Below are 20628 nucleotides of genomic sequence, written 5' to 3'. Positions count from 1 at the left end.
ACCCCAGCTCTGTATTTGTCCTTTTAATCATTAATGTGAATATTAACATTTCGCATAATGCTACTGGCTTAGGAAGTATAAAAATATTCATCAAAAAGCAAAAATTCTGGGCTGGGGTTGTGGCTCAGTGGTAGAGCACCTGCCTTGCATGTGTAAGGCACTTCGATCAATTCTCAGCACCACATATAAATAAATGAGTAAGAAAAGGTCTATCAACAACTAAAAAAAAAATTAAAAAAAAAAAAGCAAAAAGTCCAATGAAAATGTAGGTAAAATTGCTTTTATTTTCATAAATAAAAAGATAATTCATTATACAAACAATACTTGGCAGAAGCAATATGTAAGCTGTCATAGCCTGGTATGAAATTTATGCAACGGTTAATACAAATAGTTACATCTCCCTCTAGCCTTCATGCAACTTCTTTACATTTGATCATTTCCAACACCATTTTCAAAAAATCTTATATATAATGGGGTATTAAAAGGATAAAGTGTTACCTTTGCTGAGTCAACAAAATACTATTTGATCATGTCAAAATTGACAATTATTTATTTAAATACCAGTATTAACTGCATTTTACAGAAGCACTGAGCATACTGCATATTTCCATTTCATACAAGGTAGTATAATCCACAAAAATATCAATGTGAAAATTTAGTAACTAGGTTAAATAAGCACTAGTACCTAAGATAAATAGGTCCTTAAGTACTGTTTAAAATTGTCAGCAGATAACATACAGAAACAAGTCAATTTGTAGTGACTGTTTACAGTGAAATTTAATATTTCCCATAAACAGCAAAATAAAACTATTCATTTATTGCTCCAAATATTCTGGAAACTGTAGCTTCAAATATTAAATATTATATACTGAAAATAGTAGTTAGCATTTCCACATATTAAAAAAAAAAAAAACTTGATTTCTATGCAGCTTTTTAAAAGCGGTGAAAGCTATGATATCTGATTTAAGCAATTATTTATTTGAACACAATCTTGGTTCAGCTAGACATAATTTGTTCATTCTTCAAAATGAAATGCATATATTCCTATTTTGACACTTTATGCAGATTTTACATATTTATTAAAGGTGCGTTATGGTGTATCTATATATGTGCTCAGCACAGTGACTGGCACATAGTAAGCTCTCAAAATACACTACTTTTATTTTTCTAGTAAAAACCAATGTGTCATTTATAATAGCAAATTATCTAACACTCTAGGAGAATAATCAACACAAGGTAAATCTACAGATGTGTGAATTTTGTTTAAGCATTATGCATTATTTCTCAATTCTGTGTATATACTAAACTGTTTCAAATGATTATAATCTTTTTCCCCCCTCAACAGTGGGAACTGGACCCAGCGCTCTAGCAATATCCCCAGCCTTATTAAATCCATTTTATAAGATTATATTGTATCTGTTTGTTCTCTAAATTTTTGCTATGGCCTTTGACCTAAAACAATGCAATTCTGATAGGAGATATGTATATAGATATATATATTAGAAAACCATATAAAAACAATGTACACTAAAATCAGCTAACAAAGATATTTTACTAAAACTTCTCTAACAAAGTAGTAGTTACCGGTGTAATACAGGACAACCTATCTCATTCACGTTTAGTTTTTTTTTTATTATCATGCAATATTACTTCTTCAAAAAACATTCTTCATTCTGTCTTCCCTTACATATAAACATTAAACACTTACAAAGTTCTATCCTCTAAGTAAAAAACCCATTAGAAAAGGTATTTGTAAAAAAAAAAACATTGTAGGGTTTTTGAGACTGAATGAAGCAGATACAAGAATAAGAAAAAGTTCTTAGAGGTCTCAACTTATTTATAAACACTAATTTTTGAGTAAATTATAGATTCCAGTATATTTGAGGGATTTCGCAGGAACATTTTCTGATCTTCAACTATTAAGAGCTTTTTTCCCCCACCAGAAAAGATAAATGACTCAGAACATAACAAGTCTGTGCTATAATTAACACAATGGTGAGGGGAAAAAGACCATCTCTGCTCAAAATTCATTCTTGCCATTCTTCTGGTATCAAATAAGAGAAAAAAAATAAACATTTTTGTGAAGATAGAAAAACATACCTGAAAAACAATTCAGGCCTATAATACATTAAGCTGAAACTTACTAACCAGAATTCAAAAAAGATCTAACCCTCAAATACACCTGTCAGAGGCACAATAAAACCTTTCAAATGTTGTCCTGATTAAAAACATGTCTACCACCTTAAAAATCAAGAACAAACGAACTAAAGGCAGATTCCCTCTGAATGTAATAATTATGCTATAAGCTTCAGAAAAATCATTTCAAGAAATGTGTACCAAAGTTCTACAGTTTTCTCTTCTACTTGTAGAGTTCTCAGTTTTCTCTTCTACTTGTAGAATTCTAAGCACATATTGTGTTTTAGGAGATGTAGCACCCCGTGTCCTTTTGAGGTTTGATATCTGGTTCTTTCACAGGTTTTACTTCTTCATCTGGCTTAGGTTTGGCCTAAAGAAGGAAAAATAAAATATTAAGCACTTACATAAACTCAGAAAACAAACAGGAGATCTTTTCTACTTTAGACTTTCAAAAGGTACAATACTGAATGAAGTAACATTGAGAATAACAAGCTGTCCCAGAAGCTACAAATCAACTCATTTTAAGAAACAGTTACTTTTGCCTATAGTCAAGCAAATGGTCTTCCTAACCTATACTCTCCGAGGAAGAAACGAATAATCAATCTATGCCTATGGAACCCCTAAGTTTGGAATGAACTTATGACAGTAATAGGCTATTTCTTAAGAGTCTGATCAGGATATAAAGATCGTTATTTTAAAGAATAATGATTTTAGTATGGGAAGGGAATTACATAAAAAATGCAGTTTGAAGGGAGGAGCTATTCTTGCAAAATTATTCCCATTCTTTTTGTCATAGATTTCTAGTTTGCTGGCAGTTAAATCTCAAAATTTCCTCTTGAGCTTGATTTAGAACACCAAGATTTACTTAAATATAAATGAATAAAAGTATTTTACTCCTGGATGATTCATGGAATGCTGGAATTAGATACCCTGCAATATGCTAAATGAAAAAAAGAGTATTGTTGTGGTAATACAAACAAGGATAATCTTTCCTCCCACTCTCTTTTAAGGAAGAAGCACTGACAAGTTGTAAAAAGGCAAGATAATGTGTTGATGTCATTCAGTATGTTTAAAATCAGAGGCCACTGAGGATCTAAAGGCTTTATCTCACAGTGCTCTACAAAAGATTACACTACAATTAGCTGATTTAACATAGACAAACAGGTATCTATTTAAATAGAGAAAAACATCAAAATGCTAACTCTGAATTAGCATTTTTAAAGTTTCGTGAGCAGAAGAAAAATCTCTCTCATACACTGTCATCCTTAGGTCTCTTGGTGAGATCAAATGCAGCCAGCGTTTCTGGTGTCCAGTGAGCACTTGTAGGAGGAAATTCAAAAGGCACGGGTTCTACCAGCCCATAATTTGCTTTGAGTTCCAGCTGTGGGGCTTCTGTTGGAATTTTTTGAAAGTAACTGCAAAAAAGCAATTTAAATAGTGATTCATTCATTTATTCAGTAACTGATCTCCTAATATAATCATCAATGTAATGAGGGGTCAGAGATTTCCCTGTCTCATGTAGTTCACAGATGAGTAGGTGAGAAAGTTAAGAAACCTTGTCAAATACAATGCAGAGTTAACTGAAGCTATTATGATATAAAGTGCCATGAGAATACAAAGAGGATCATTAACACAGATTAGTAACTATTTCCAAAGGAAGTGATGAAATGTGAACTAGACATGTTTAAGAAAGTGAAAAGTTTGGAACGATCATATGCAGAATATAAAGAGGAAAATGTACAGAGATTAAAAACAGGGACAAGATAGATTCTACAAACCAACGAAGGTGGTGGTTCACAGTTTGAACACAAATAAGGGAAACTATTTTAAAGGAATAGGAAGGATTGGAAAAAATTAATTATCCTGCTTAACAGGTAGCCAAAATCAGAGTGAGGTGAACATGCAAAGGGAGTTGAGAAGATGTATGGTTGTATATGTATATGTATGTGCGTGTGTTTGTTTGTAGGAAGGTACGCATAAAACATGCAGAGAAAATAAGAACATCATGGGAGTATCCTAAAGAAGTAAGCTACATATCAGTAATTAAAAGGTTCTAAACTGGGCACAGTCACACATGCTTATAATCCCAGTGGCTCAGGAAGCAGAGGAAGAAGGATTGCAGGGTCAAAGATAACCTCAGCAACTTAGTGAGGCTATAAGCAATCTAGACAGACTCCATCTCAACACAAATAAAAAGGGCTGGGAGGTGGCTTAGTGGTTAAGAGCCCCTGGGTTCAATCTCCAGTACCACAAAAGGTTCTACACACTTGAACTTTATCACTACTATAAAGAAGAAAAAAATAATGCTAAACTTAAGTGCACTTTAACATAAACCCTTTGAGAACACAGACTAATAGAAACCATGATATTACTAATTAATATTCCAATATAACTATAAACTGATATAATGTTAATATTATATATTAAGTTAGTCTCACATAAATCCATTTTCTCGTTGACATTTTTCTAGGGTATTCTTCACAAGGTTTCCAAGTTTCCTAAAGAACAAGTGTCCCGATGGTTTGACTGTTGGTCCAGGTCCTTTAGTTTCTCCATATTCTTTACATAATGCTTCTGCTTTTGCATATACTGCACATGAAAGGAATAAAAGCTGTTTAATAATAATAAAACGTTCCTTATTTATGCTTAAAAAGCTTTAAATCAGAAGATAAGATTTCTGCTGCTTTCTCTTCCATAGAGTAATAGAAATATCAATAATAATACTCTAATGGAAAGATGGGCATTTTCTACATTTTCTAAGTTTGAAATACTTTTTCTCCCTCCAATTACCTCACCTGTCCTCATTCCCTTTCATGATCTTGGCCAAAACCTCTTAACTGCCTATTTATCCCCCTTTATGGTAAAATACCTATTTTAATAAAAGAATTAAAATTCTGACAGGAATACTTACATTTTTCTGCTTCTTGCAGAGACCTGATTGCTTCACCACATTTATCACTAGCCAACAAAGTCTGACCATGATAACAATAAGCCTAATAAAAAGAGAAACACACTTTTATTCATTCTCTCCCTATCCTTATACATGTTTCAGATAAATGCCTTTATCCATTCTTTTAAGTATAAATAATCTACTAGATCTCTTTACTTGAGTAAGCTTTTCCCATCTCTATTCATATAAAAGATAGAATTATATCAAGCCTTTAGCTGAACTTAGCCTTCTAACCATTTCCTGAGAGCAAAAATTACTTGTTAAAATCTGTTAAATCAGGACATGGCAGATAAAGGAGGAAATTACTGCGCTAATGCAGAGCTACTGTTTTGAGGTTAAGGACTAAAGAAGTTTTAAAAGAAATGTATCAGCCTGAAAGTTTACTCCTTAAATGTGCAGGGATTACATGTGGTCCCAAGTAGTAAATGTAAAAACAGATTTTAAACTATAAGAAATAAATACATTTATTTAGACTTGAAAAAAGGGTTTTGACTCTCTCACATAGCACTAAATCAATAAAATAATAATTAAGTTTGGTGGGTATAATAAGCAGATAAATAGTGTGTAGTAATGGTTCACCAATCTAGGTGATATGTATAGTATATGATATGCCTTAAGACTAGACTTAGTCAACTGTACTTGAGAAAATTTCTGTTAAGCACATAGAAGGCTATAGGGAGTTTTGAATCAAACAGCAACTCCACTGCTATAATCTAGGTCTACAATTCTACATCATCTCTTTCCACCTGTGTTAGTTCACAATGGCTACAATGTCAGTGAACATTTACTCAGAACTGCTCGTTATTTGCAAAATGCTAAGACTTTGGTAAGATGAGAGACCTGGCACTTAAGGGGATGGAAAGAGAGTAATTTACATCATATTTAGGGCTATTAATACTTACATAAGCTGTGTAGAAACACATTTTCAAGTGAAGATATTTTCTCCATTTTGCAGAATATGCAGGCTCCAAACTGGATAAAGTATGATCTAAAGTTACATTTTAAAAAGTAAAACATAATTTCACCCTGATTCACTAGAAGACTTTTAGTTCATGTATTTTCATGCTAAAAGCAGAATGCCATTCAAGTCTAAGACTCAAGCATTTATAGATTTTAAAAAACCTTCTTTATTAAAAATGACTTAGCTTCCCATAATTATATTTCAAGCTACATAATAGGGTTAGTTAAATACCATGGCATTTCTTTGATTTGATGATTAAGACAAAAACATAGATAAAAATAGATATGGACCAAGAATTTTAAATAATGTTGCTTCCAAATTTTCTCCTTTTCCAAAGGCAGAATTTCTTCTTAAGTGCTAAGTCAGCCTACTACTTCATGCAGCAAGCCTATCTCATACTGCAACCAGAAAGATCTTTCTTAAATTCAAATCAAATCCAGTCAGACTCACTGGTTAAGATAAAATGGATTCCAAATATCTACAGAATCAAGGCCAAACTTTTTAGGTAGGCTTATAAACCACTTCTTTATCTCACACAAATGTATTTTCCCAATCTCTTCTCGTTTTACTCATTCTGTGTTTCAGCTACAACTGTCTGAAAGTGCCAAAATGTGCTAAGTTCTTTCTTAAATTGTAAATAGCATAAAATGTTCTATTCTCACACACTAATGCTTTCTAAGAAACATAACAAAAAGTTCTATGTATATTTCAAAATGAGACTAAGATGTAACCTTCCTCTAGAAAGCCTTCTCTAGCATGCCCAGACTGTTGAGGTTCTCATCTCACTGCTGTAACATCATCATAAAACTCATGATACAATAATATAATTACATGTTTGTCTACTCCCCTCAGCTGTGAATTTATTCAACTTATCTCTACTCAGCAAGTAAAATAGTAACCATCTCATAAAAAGAAACACATGCAAAGCTCTTAAATTAGTAAATGAAAAGAATAATAGGATAATTAGAGGAAATGTGTTCTGGTCTCAACCTCCCACCTGTTAGCAGTTAAGTTTTGGGTTGATCATGTTAACTCTTTGGTTTGTTTCTCATCTAAGAAAGGATAGTAATTACAAGATTACAGTAAAGATCAAAAACTTAAAAGCAAAAGACCATATAGTTATTAGATGACTGGTTAAAAAGTACAGCACTGTCCTTTCCATTAAAAGTTATGTAGCATATTAACTGTGAGCAACTCTAATTCTTTAAACATCAATGAAGTAATGAAGATACGATTCTAGTTTTGCAAATAATGGAAAACTTAGAATCTTTTTGTTCTGTTTCCTATTCAATCAAAAGCAAATAAATCTGAAAATATAAAGAATAAAAGTATAACAACAGAATTAGCTTACCAGCTTTTTGATAAAAATTGGCTGTTTCATATGCCAGTGCAGCAATTAGTCCAGGAGCATGTTTAAGTTCAATTGCTCGGGCAATTGTTACTAAAACCAACACACAATAAAAGGAACCTATAATTACATTCTTTTCCACTCAGAGTAAGTTCAGTTTTAATAGCAAAAGAAAGTCTGATAATCTTTTTGGGTTTTCAAACAATTATTGTTAAGTTTTACTATGAAAAGAATAGAAAATGCAAATACAAACAGAAAACACAGCTTGTTGGTTCTGTTACCATTTCATTAAATAAATCAATAGCCAACTACTAGTTAACTGCAGAGAATTACTACAATGTAGATTGATATAAAACATACTTTCAGAGCACTGGCATTTGGAAAAAATCCAAAAGCTTAGAAAGTTGTTTCCTGTTATCACATAAGTCCCACTGTTTCTTGCCACTGAAAAGATAAAGACTTCAAACTAAACCAAACAGTGGAAGAGAAAAAAGAATGAACGTGGTAGTTGGGGAAACAAAGAGTTAAAGAACTAGTTTTGTACTGTCAGAAATGGCAGGGAATGAAAATCCTCTTTAAAAAAAGAGTCATTAAGTTGTAAGATCTGTTCCTGCTAGTTCAATGTCAAAGGTAGAATTATTCCTCCTGAAATTTCTAAAAACTGAAACTCAATTGCAGCTAATTCTGATTATTTAAAAAAGATTAATTAAATGCAAATATAGACTTTCTCCAAAATAAAAACAAGAAAAATCTTACAATATTTAGGATACCTTCTTGAGCTTCAGCCTGACACTGGATAATATAAGCTTCTATGAGCCGTGCCTCTAGATCCCTTCCCTTTTCTGCAGGTGTAATAAGTTTTGGGATATGACTTTCCTGAAGGAAAACAGAAGATGCCAAATTTCATGTTAACCCGTTGTTAAGAGATGAAAAAATGAAACTAACGAGACATTCAATTGACAAATTTGCCAGAAATTTAATGTACAAACAAAAATTGTAAAAAAAGAGCAACAGTAAGCTTACAGATAATATCAGCCTCTGTACACTAAAATTTAGCTTTTATAAGAAAAAGAAACTCAAGAGCAAAATTTTGGTTATAGTAGACTACTCCATATGTAATCCATACTTTTACCTTAGAAAATGTTTCACTGAAATAGTAAACAAAATTTCTTTTTGTATGATAGCCTGAATTGCTCATTTATATTAATAATTAAAGATACAAAGAAAATACTACAATTCTCCACCTAAATTCAGGATCCTAGCTTTTTCATCACTGTAGACGCATCTTATTTTATCATGGGAAGAAACCCTGACATTGAGCCTCCGTAAGTTCTTTAATAAAGAGTAGTTTAATTAGAATGAAGAGAAGGGGAATTCTAGTTGGAAAACACATTCTTCTTTCTCCTAATGCCCACTATAGCTCCAGGCAATTTAATGTATGAGTGCCATAATCGCCTCTCCAACATTTTCACTGATGTACTGAGAATACGTCAGAAGTTCAGTTCTGTGGAATTGTGACTGCTGCTGATACCTGCTTCAGAGAACAATGAGAAACGCTTTGTTTCTGTCTATAACTTTTCAGAAGAGACAGAAAAATAAACAGTGTATTACAACTGAAAATTTCTAATTGTAAGAGTCTCTGATGTTTTTAAAAGTAAAATGCAGAAACCGATAGTAATTGGCTGAACTCATCAATAAGGTACTATTAAATATGGAAAACAGAACATATGCAGTTAGCCCTACATATTCAGTTTCCACAACCACATCGTCACACACACACCTTGGACTGAAAAGATTTGAAAAAAAGACTCTGCATGTGTGCTGAACACGTATACTATTTTCTTGTCGTTATTCTCTAAACAACACAGTGTAATAACTATTGACACGACATTTGCATTTACATTGTATTAGATACTATAAGCAAACTTAAGATGATTTTTTTTTTGAGAGAGAATTTTTTTAATATTTATTTTTTAGTTTTTGGTGGACACAACATCTTTTTATTTTTTTTATTTTTATGTGGTGCTGAGGATTGAACCCAGCGCACCGTGCATGCCAGGCGAGCACGCTACCGCTTGAGCCACATCCCCAGCCCTTAAGATGATTTAATACGAGAGGGAGTACATACATTATATGCAAACACTGTGCCATTTTATAAAAGGGACTTGAGCATCCACATATTTTAGCATCCCTAGGGAAAGGGAGCAGTTTGTATCCTGCAGATACTGGAGGGACAGTACCAGCTCTTTATACATAATGAAGTGTGTAAACATTCTTCCTCTCTTGCCAGAAAGGAAAAATTATTTAAGAATTAAAGCATTAGAAATTCTACATAAAATTTTATATTTTTACCTTTAAATGTTTGAAAATCCCAGCAGCAATTTTCAGGCTTCGATGGACTTCCTTTGCTTCATCTTCTGTTATGCTTAAAGACAGTGTTAAATTGTTAGAGGATGAATCGCATTTCAGGTAATAGAAACAACAACTAACACATTATCATTAAGCCAAATTAATTGTTTGCATTTCTCATCACTAGTTTTCTTCCATTTAATTAAAAAATCTAATCCTGATACTTTTAAGTGTCAAAGCAACAAATGCAAACGAGATCCAAAGAGAAGATACTTCCAAAAAAAAAAAAAAAAAAAGACCTGCCTAGAGGTGAACTCTGAAATGAAGTCTTCTGGTCTTACCGTCTACAGTCTTCTGTTATAAACAAGCACTTATACATATGAAATGAATGAAATGACAGCTATCTATATTCGCTACTCTCCTAATTTTAATCACTTTAGAGATAATTTTATATCAGTACACAAGATTCAACTTCATTTTTCAATGGTATCATACTATTCCTATGTATGGATAAATTATAACAATTTTGCCAATTTCCTATTGCTCTAGACACTTTAGCTATTATAAAAATTTCACCTCATTTTATTTTGTAATTCTTTTAGACCTTCAAGATCTTTTCATATACTTAAAACCTTTTGCATTTCTTTTTCTATGAATAGCCTATTCATGTCCATTGCTTATTTTTAACTAATTTGATGGTCTTTGTTGATTTGTAAGAGTATACATTTTAAGAAATGAATAATTTACCATATGCATTGCAATGTTTTAAACCAATTCTGTCACGTGCTTCTTAAGCTATGTTCATAGGACTTCTAAGCGGACAAATATTCAATCCTTCCTTTTACAGTTTCTTGGTATGGAGTCTTATTTAGGAAAATCTTTCACATTACAAGATTATTTTAAAATTTTTTCTTCTCTTAACACTAGGCTCCCTAATTCTAAAACTTAAAATATGTGCACTCACTCAACACGGTATTCTTTAATCAACAGCCTAAACTTTTTATAATGAAACTCAAAATATTTGAAAAACATCATATTACATACATAAACCCTTTCTCTTTTAACTTACTTTTCTTTTCCCGCCAGTCTTGAAGCATATTTGGTATACCACAGAGCTACATTAAATCCCATGGAAATTAATTCAAAAACAGCATCCTGCTGGGCACTGAAATTAAAAACATGATTATTATTTTCTGTAAATTTTTTGGTTTTTTTTTTTGAACTGGAGATTTTACCATTGAGGGGCACTTTACCATTGAGCTACATCCCTAGACATTTCTATTTATTTATTTTATTCTGAGACATGGTGTCACTAAATTGATGAGGATGGCCTCCAACTTCCAATTTTCCTGCTCTCCCAAGTTGCTGGAATTATAGGCATGTGCCACCACACCCAACTGAGTTCTATAAAATTATTGAGCTATTGCTACATGAAGCCTATTGAATATCCAACTCAGAATTACAAAGTAAGTGGTTGGGTGTGTGTTCATGTGTGAGTAGGAATAATGAAAATGGTTCTGTGTTTAATATAGATGGGGAGATAAGACCCAATAATTATCAATGAATAGCTAAATATAGTAATGCAATATGTACTATACAACTGAATAATATAAGAATAGTACTTCCAAAGATTACTGTAGATAGAGTAGCTTTAAAAACAGAGATTTCTGGGACTTACCCTCAAAAAGCTAGAAAGTCTGGAATGGAGCCCAGAATCTATAAAATACTCAATTGATTCTGAAATGGATGGTTCTTATACCATATATTAAGAAAACAGAATTAAGAGGAGAGGTAGTTTTAGGCTAGGATGATTACAAAGAGATTAATGGTATATATAAAAGTTGAATTGTGCCTTGAGAGATGATTAGAAGGGAAGCAAAAGACATTCTAGGTGAGAAACTTAAGCTGTCAAAGCACAAGAAAGTATAAAGATTTTTCTGATAGAATTGACCCAAACTGCTTGATTAGAGCAGATAGTGTAAAAAGAAATGGATGAAAAGAAAGATGAAATGTCAAAATGAAGTAAACTGTAGAAGATTTTGAATCAGTATTTTACAAAGAAAAGGTCCTGAAAACAAGTATATGTACTTATTTCCTTCCTATTCTATTACTATAACATTAAAAGATGGCAAATGGCATTAAGTAAATGATATGAACACCAATTTATTCACCATCATTTTAAGAACCTGCAAATTCTTTACACACTATCGTATTCATTTCAACTGATGAAATAAGAAAGCAGAAATAACATCCTTATGCAAAATAAGATAGATACTGAAAAGTTACCAAAAGGGAAAAGCTTTGAAGGATGTCTCTACTTTGTATTTTATTTATTGATTTTGGCCAGGCAAACTGGCACACACCTGTAATCCCAGGAAAAAGGATTACAAATTTGAGACCAGCTTGGCAAATTAGCAAGACCTGTTCTCAAAATAAAAATTAAAGAGCTGAGGATGTAGCTCAGTGTAGAGAGCTTGCCTATCATGTGCAAGGCCTTGGGGTTCCCAGTACCACAAAAACAAAACAAACAAAATTTATGAGGTGTGAGCCCTTGCCTAGTATGTGTAAGGCCTTGGGTTTAATCCCTAGCACCAGCACCACATACACACACAGAAAGCTAGAAAACATTGTAATTAAAATAAGTTATAGATAGTTAATTTATAAATAATTTTAAATATAATTTACAAATTATATTCATAAATTAATGTAATTTTCATGTACATTACATGAAAAAGTTTATAAACAAACCTCACAAAACAGTTTTACCATCTTAAAAAAAAGTTATTCACAGTTAAATAGCTTATTCTTTTTGAAACTTGAGAAATTTCAAATGAATTACACCCTGTGATCTACTGTGTATTTCTAATTTATAATTTTACTTTTAAATCACATGACAGTTTTCTTAATTTACATGAAGCCTAATGAATAACTCTTTTCTTTTTATACTCATTTTTTTCAATCCACCTTGTTCCAAAACAATCCATTTCTGTGACACCACATCTAAGTAGCAGTCAGAGCATTTATAATCCAAGAAATAATTTTTCCGAGCAGATAAGATTCACAGCATAATCTCAGCTGAATAAGTAGAAATAAAGCATAAAGTAAATTAGAAATCTCATATGTACTAAGTTTTCAGTGTTACTTAAGGTTTTCATCACATAATTTTTCACTCTCTCATAAAATGCTAAAAAAAACCCACAATAAATAGTAGCTTGCTGTAACATGGAATAAAAATTTGGTAGGTAGGCCAAATTTACACAATGCAAAACATTTTAGAATCTGCCAAAGTCTATAGTAATAATAAAGGTTTGAATATTAACTTGAAACTATTTAGAAAGGATCCATCTTCCCTACTTCCTATCCAATTATAAATTCTACACGAGATATTCCCAAGGAAAAAAATGAATTAACATTTAGTGAATGTCTTCTTAAATGCCTGGCATTATAATATTATTCACGTAACCTAAGTTTTCTTATTTGTTCCTCACAAAGTCTTATAACACCAAAATCTAGTTGAAGAAGCAGATGTTTCCTTTGCAGAAAACGTGGAATAGCATCTAGGTATGATGCTGTGCTACATACCTAGATGCTATGTGTAAATTCAACCTCCATTCTCTTTCTATATAATGCACTATTTGCCCTGTTCTTCCAGCAATTGCCCAGCCCTTTCTTTCTTACAAAACAGTAATTCTACAGCAAATTGAGATGAAAATATACAGGTATTTTTAATAATTCAAAGATGTTTAAAAACAAAAAAAGTAATTGAATAAAGTTAATACTATGACATATTTCCTGCTATAATTTCATCTTAGATAGTTTCAAGTGAGTGATGAAAAAGCTCTGAAGGAAAGTTTGTAAACAGAGTAGAAACAGTAAAAAGAAATAAAAAACCAAATATCTAGAATCAAAAGACTATGGAGTTAAGAAGACAGATACAGACTGACCAAAGTATTCTGAACTATCCCTTAGAAAAAGAAAGTAGGGGAAAACCAAAATTCTGTTTGGCTTGAAGATAGGCAAAGACTGAAAGTCAGTTTAGGTTTCAAATTTCTAAAACATTCTTTGTGTCTTATTAAAATAAGACTGTTCAATTTTTATTAGTGTTTGTATTGAGTTTATAAAAAATAGACATGCTCTGGGAGAAACAACTAATAATTTTACTTAATATTATATATTTGAATTAGAATCCAATGCTTCTAATTAATTTCCTGACAAGAGAAAATGCTGATCAGACCTTATTTTTATTCTTCAAATACAGAATCTATGAGTTAATGGCTGGCTATATAGTTACAAAAACTGGCTTCCATTTAGTACATTAACATTGCTTACCTTGGAACATGTCCTTGCAACGTATCAGTCCACCTGAAATTTTGAATATATCGCAACTTGCTTTCCTGGGTAGATTCATCCAGTGAATTTATGAAACCTACAAAAAGATACAAGACATTTTAGATTTAGAATAAATATCATGTGTTCTATTTGGACATATTTTCAGATAATTACTTTTCCAGGTGCCTGAATGAATTTTTTTGGCCCCCTTCTCTCTTCCCACATCCCACACCTTTTTCTGAGATAATGTAATATAAAATATGTACATATTTAATTCTCAAAATGTTAAACCACACACTACCATTACACTCTCACATTTTTGAAATTCAAGCATACAAGTATGGCCTGGAAATTAAACTGTCCAAATTTGAAAAGTGTATAAGAGTTAAATATTAACTTCTGCATAATTTTTTATTTTTTAGCTGAGAAGTTCATACAAGTAACTGACCTTGTAAGAGTGAAAAGTATGAATCTGCTGCATTCTTCATCATTTCTGGATTACAGCTCAAATCAGTGAATAATTCAAGAAGTCGTGCCCTGGATGTTCTCAAGTCACTTGTACAAAACAGAGACAATAAAATTAAGTAAGCTGTACTACAATGACTGTGTAAAAGTGGCTTAAAGATTTCAATGTAAAAGTTTTAAAAAAATAACACCCATCATCCTCCACTATCTCCTTTAAGGTATCATCAAGTACAGAGCAATAAATTTGATTAGGACTAACACTGGAGATAAATGAAGTTTCTAAAAACATTTAAAAAGTTGTACTAAATAAACCTAGTCCAATTTTTATGAATAAAAATTATGCAATAAGAATACCTAGCAAGTTTTAATTTATAAAAAATAAATCAAGGTTGGACATGGTGATGCATGCATTCATGCCTATAATCCTAGCTACTCTGGACACTGAGGCAGGAGGATCCCGAGTTCGAAGTCTGCCTCAGCAACTGGTGAAGCCCTAAGAAACTTATTGAGACCTGTCTCAAAATAAAAAATATAAAGGGCTGGGAATGTAGCTCAGTGGTAAAGTGCCCCTGGATTCAATTCCCAGCACACACACACACACACACACACACACAAAATCAATCAAACAAATGTATGCATTTAAGATTGACAGGAAGAATTAGAACTGAATAACCAGTTCGCAGAAGTTTCTTGAAATATGGAAATTTGACAGTCATATTTGTGTTTGATTTTAGTATCTCCTTAATCCATTTTTTCCAATCATCCCAGATGTGAAATACCTATAAAAACTTAAATACAGTATAGAACATGTAATTATGCAATATACCATAATATTAATATATAAGCTCTAGAATGTGATTTCTAACCTATTTTAAAGTACCTTTGTCAATTTTGTTGAAATATTTATAGAATTAAAACTTGGGACTTAATGGTTTAAAATGGCTAAACTAGACATTACTCACAGAATGTCAAAATACACTTTATTAAGTAGAAAAGTTTTAAAAGTGAAATTGCATTCTGTAGTTCAATGCATAGAACATGTGGCTATTAATCATTTTAAAATGGCTCCCTACACTCTATTATCCTTTACTTCTTTGCTGCAAAACAAAACAAAACACCACAGATCTGCCTTTTCCTTCTTGAAATTCTTTTCTCCCATAATTCCAATGTTACTAAATTTTCCAGGTGCTCTTTTTTATATCTAAAAGTTCTCCCCATGTTTTTCTATGTCCCCTTCTTATTTCCACCTATGAAACTGTTCAATCTTGGGCTTTCTGGTTTTATCTTTTGAGATCTCATCTATTAGTACATCTTAAAACTACCTTTTATTCCTAGATCTTCATTGTCAGCTCTAACTTGGTTCTGTCCATATCCACATCTAATCCCAAAGGCAAATAGCTCAGTCAGTGTTCCAGAAATCATATTACATAACAATGACTGAAGACACTTAAAATGTGTGTTAAGTAACTGCTAGGCATGGTGGCACACATCTATAATCCCAGCAGCTCAGGAGACTGAGGCAGGAGGATTGCAAGTTCAATTAGGTAATTAAAGACAGACTGGATTTAAAATGTGAGCACCAAGAGAATACGGGCTGCATACATAGAATTCAGTAGGTAGCTAGGATAAAACACATATTCAAACTTACTTGTTGAGTGAAAGAATAATAGCTTTGCAAATATTTTCTTGAGATTAGGAGGGTTGTAACACAGTCATGATGTTTAGAAAAGAGCATGGACTAAATCCTGAATGAGGTGGATACAGTGCTTATTCATTAGTACTAATTCTGAGGAGGCTTATTTCAAAGTTATTATTAAATTATTAAATTTATTAATTTATTATACCAATAATTACATGTAGTTGACTGAAAATGGGACAGGCTACCTTATGAATACGTCATTGTTTGAGGCATCTAGATTTCACTTTATCTAGAAAATGAAAGAAGTGATTCCTAAACTCGGAAGAAATGTGAATCCTTAAGGCCTATTCTAGACTAAAATAGTTTGCCAGAATTTTCCATGTAGGTCCTCAATCATCACCTATAGTTCAACTTGGGTAAAATAATATTCATTTTAAAATTATAGAATTAGAGAAAAATGTAAATATCTGATGTAGGGTGTTTATTTTATAGATTAGGAATTAAGTCCAAAGAAGTTCAGGAACTTGTCTAAGGCTACGGAAAAAGCAATTGAAGTGGGGCCTTGCCTCTTGAAGTCTAGATTCAGGGTCAAGAAACTATAATTTATTTTTGTATGGCCCACAGAATAAGGATGTGTTTTACATTTTTAAATGACTATTTAAGGGCTGGAGTTGTGGCTCAGTGGTAGAGTGCTTGCCTAGAATGTATTAGGCACTGGGCTCGATTCTCAGCACCACATATAAATAAATAAAGGTCCATCAACAACTAATAAAATATTTTAAAAAATGACTACTTAAAAGAACAAAGAAGAATACAAAACAACATCTCTATGTGGCCAATAAAGCCTAAAATAGTAATTATTTAGTGCTTTTCAAAAAGTTTGCTGAAGCTGGGCACAGTGGCACATGCCCAAGTAATCCAGACTCTGGTCTAGATTAATAAGACAAATTTTCCTGCCTTGTACTACAATCACTTCTTTCCTCCAACGCAGTATCTCTCCTGACTGTCCTATATTGGTATCACCAATATCTGAATTATTTGTTTTACATCTAAAACAGACTGAAACCTTTTCAATCTCAGAGCCAGTCCAGTCAGCTAACTGTTCCTTTGAAATACCTCTTGCATCTATCCTTTTTGCTCCAGCCAAATTGCTCTCTTATCCCTAGAACAATGGTTTCCTTGATAGAAATCACTCTTTTCACCCCTGTCTAAATCAGGAATCCTCAAACACTTTCTATACAGGGCTAGATAGTCAGGCTTTGTGGGCCATAAGGTCTCAGCCAGAACTATTCAATTCTGCTATTGTAGAGGAAATCAGCCCAAAGGAGCTATAGATAATACATAAATAAATGTGGATCTGTGTTCCAAAAAAACTTCATTTACCAAAACAAGCAGTAGGCTGAACCTGTGGGAAGCAGTTTGCTAATCCCTGAATTAAGTCACAGAATTTATGTAAATTCCAGTTCAAGTTCTTTCTCCTATATCACTTTAATAGTCATTGCAAATCATAAGGATCTCTCCCTGCTCTGAACTCAGTGAACTTACTATCTGGCCAATTAAAAATGTCCATATTCTATTTTATTGAGTCTCTTACTATTGACTTTTTTGTCATTGCTTTAGACCCAGTAAATTTAAGATTCATTTAATGGTCTTAAATTAAGGACCAAGGGCTAGATGACTGCCGAAATTTAACTCTTCCTCTATCATTTATAAATTTGCAAGTTAGGAACAATGTGTTACATATTTCTGTAATACCATGGAATCTAAAGAGTAGCATTTATCCAAGAGTGGCAAAAATACTTGTGAGTCTAACACATACTTGCAAATTTTTGAAGCAGGAGGACCAGCGGCCACACCATAGTAGTTAAAAGAGACAGGAGCTGTAGCTTTTAAAGGGTTCCTATGAAACCAATGGGTCATTTTTTCTGGATGTTTTCTGTAAACAAAACAAAAATACATAAAATTAAATAAAATATTTCATAAACAATGAATGTAGTATAGAAATAGTTATTTTTAAGTTGAGAGCTTACTATAGAATATGTTCATTTTATATATAAAAAAGATATATTACTTACATATATAAATAAAATACTTTACCTACACAAATCAAGTTTGTTTTAGGTGGTGGCTTATTTATAGTAGTCTATGTTTATATCAGGCCTATTAAAAAACAGAATTTGGGGCTGGGGATGTGGCTCAAGCGGTAATGAACTCGCCTGGCATGCACAAGGCGCTAGGTTCAATCCTCAGCACCACATAAAATAAAAATAAAGATGTTGTATACTCCAAAAACTGAAAAATAAATATTAAAAAAATTAAAAAACAAAAACAAAAACAGCATTTGGAAAGATGCTCACAGTAACATTAATGTTAAAATATATCAGAGCAGAAATGTTAACGGGTGGGTTAAAAAAAAAAAAAAAATCACCTGAGGGTGTAGTGCTCTTGTTGAAATTAAAGTTCTAACTTAACAGTCTTGGAGAAAACCTGAAATGGTAATGCTGCAACTCCCCAGACTACTTTTGAGTAGTAAAGTACTAGACTTTGGTTGGAAAGCTGCAAGTAAGAATACAAGATCAGAGGAATGAAATTTCCATAAGAGGTTGAAATGATGACCCTCATTTATACTGTTAAGGCTTTAAGTTAATTATATTTCCCTCATATTGCAGGCACCAATGGATAACTTATGTGTTTTATAATGTATTTTTATAAAATAGCTGAGTCAATATTTTATAATAAAAATGTTATTCAATATTTGATTAATAACTGTAACCTAAAAACTTTTGAAAACCTACCTAAGTGAAATGCCAAATTTAAAAAAAAAATTGTTTCACAGATTTTAAGTTTAAAAAAGAAAAGTATTACTGTATCTTTTACCTAAAAGTCCCCGGGTAGGTAGTGTATGTAATAATACAGGAAAGTCAAGCCAAAGATTTACATATGGCAATTAGATTCCCGGAAACAGTATTGAAAAAAATTCCCATGTTTACTTAATTTGAAAACTGTTACACAGGTTGCCAATCAAAATTTTCTTATTAGAAAAAATACGTCGACTGACAGTGTACAAAAAACCTACATTAAGCACTTCCTTTAAGATATTTATTCATGACAAAACTGGTTTTGAGAAGCACCGAATGATTTCGTGAACAGAATGCCTTGTGCACTCAGGGAAAAACTGGGCAGGTTCATTTACGACTTAAAACACTTAACAAGTCCTTTTAGAAAATGTCATCTAAACATCTTCCACATAAGCCTCTTTTTCAGCCTACAGACAGCATCTGCGTGCGCTTACTCCCAAGCTTTCTCTAGAGAGAGGGCCACACTCTGAGCTTAATTCTCCGAGAGCATACTTTCTGCAAATACTGATTTTAAGTACTGTACTCTGCCTCTCCCCCACCGTTCCAACCTTTCGGTGACCCTGCACTCTACCGTATTCAGGAATTCCGAGGGTGGGTGGAAGCGACAGCCCCCTCCGCAGGTGCAAGAGTGCCTTTAAAAGCACCAACACAACATTCGAGTAAGTCAACTAGCCCAGCAGCACATAAGACCACCAACACTAACGTGGGTCCCCGAGAAACCTACCTGAGAGGGGTCCGGAGCTCTGAGAGTCCACTTCCTGTTTACCACCCAGCCTCTTCCTCCCGAGCCCCGTCGCGTTCCAGACAGCGGGCAGCACCCCTGCGCACGCGCCAACACTAGCGCGCCCCTTTCTTTGAGAATAGGCATTTTGGTGGAAAGCCGATAGTATTAACCCAAGAGGGGCGGGCAAACAACTACCGAAAGAAATCCTACTTCGCTTATAAAAGCTCTTAACAGCTAATAGAGATACGGGGCAAAGGGATTCGGCGAATCCAGCTGTTAATGCCATTGATTCACGGGACCAATATGGGTTTTCTTTCTCTTTAAGGCGTTAGAAGGTGGCTTTTTTAGATCACCATCCAAGGATCTAAAGAGACCGGTGTAAAAGGGGGGTGATCCTAATGCTTGGACTCCAGGAAATAACAGAGAGGGATATTAGTGAGGAACGCCCGTCCTCTGACATACTTACCCGGGTTCTCAAGAGTCTGTACGGCACTCTTCCTGAGGAAAGAAAAGCAGTACTAGAGTCCGCAAGAGAGAATAGGAGGGAATCGAAGAAACAAGAGTACTGAACTAGAGCGACTGGAAACCAAGCCCGGGCCGAGTCTGGGTCACGTGACTGACGGCCATGACAGCTACCGAGGCGGCAGGGCTCACCGAGCATGGGCGGGGGCTGCCGCACTGTCGCAGCCACCTCAAAACGCTCCTTTCACTGGACTTTTCTAACTTCTCCCTGGTCCTTCCTCTTGGGCTTCAGTGTCGTCCCCCGAGAGGAAGGAAAGAGGTGGTGGGCTTCCCAAGCCGAGAAAGGATGCCGCAATAGCTATGGCGGCCCTCGGCGGAGTGGGGCGGCCTCAACCTAACAGGGGCGG

The 20628-nt window shown here is 33.5% G+C and overlaps 1 protein-coding gene across 3 annotated transcripts; it reads right to left on the bottom strand.

Annotated features, from left to right (window-relative positions):
* Window positions 1-264: 264 nt before the first annotated feature.
* On the bottom strand, window positions 265-20623 carry Brox (BRO1 domain and CAAX motif containing). Of its 3 annotated transcripts, XM_046418929.2 has the most exons (14): window positions 20414-20623; window positions 20226-20257; window positions 17997-18113; window positions 14522-14628; window positions 14074-14170; window positions 10814-10909; window positions 9748-9820; window positions 8166-8271; window positions 7399-7488; window positions 5989-6074; window positions 5048-5129; window positions 4575-4725; window positions 3392-3551; window positions 265-2506 (listed from the first exon to the last, which is right to left on the bottom strand). In XM_046418929.2, exons 3-14 carry the CDS (start codon window positions 18095-18097, stop codon window positions 2420-2422), a joined length of 1236 nt encoding a protein of 411 aa, XP_046274885.1. In that variant the 5' UTR covers window positions 18098-18113; window positions 20226-20257; window positions 20414-20623; the 3' UTR covers window positions 265-2419. The 3 variants fall into 3 exon arrangements, with proteins under 3 accessions (XP_046274885.1, XP_046274887.1, XP_046274886.1); XM_046418931.2 differs by lacking the exon at window positions 20226-20257; XM_046418930.2 differs by lacking the exons at window positions 20226-20257; window positions 20414-20623 and adding an exon at window positions 19760-19908.
* Window positions 20624-20628: the final 5 nt, after the last annotated feature.

The sequence above is a fragment of the Marmota monax genome, unplaced genomic scaffold, assembly GCF_021218885.2.
Source record: "Marmota monax isolate L192 unplaced genomic scaffold, Marmota_monax_Labrador192_F-V1.1 WCK01_AAM20220418_F8-fsc00153, whole genome shotgun sequence".
Classification (NCBI taxonomy): domain Eukaryota; kingdom Metazoa; phylum Chordata; class Mammalia; order Rodentia; family Sciuridae; genus Marmota; species Marmota monax.
This window is presented reverse-complemented; position numbering and strand designations above follow the sequence as displayed.

Excerpts from the sequence above, each read along its gene's own strand:
- Brox (XM_046418929.2), bottom strand. The coding sequence starts at position 18,097 with ATGACCCATTGGTTTCATAGGAACCCTTTAAAAGCTACAGCTCCTGTC. Across the intron at positions 10,910-14,073 it reads TTGCAAGGACATGTTCCAAG|TGCCCAGCAGGATGCTGTTT; the intron begins GTAAGCAATGTT and ends TTTTAATTTCAG. Across the intron at positions 5,130-5,988 it reads TGTGTTTCTACACAGCTTAT|GCTTATTGTTATCATGGTCA; the intron begins GTAAGTATTAAT and ends TCTTTTTATTAG.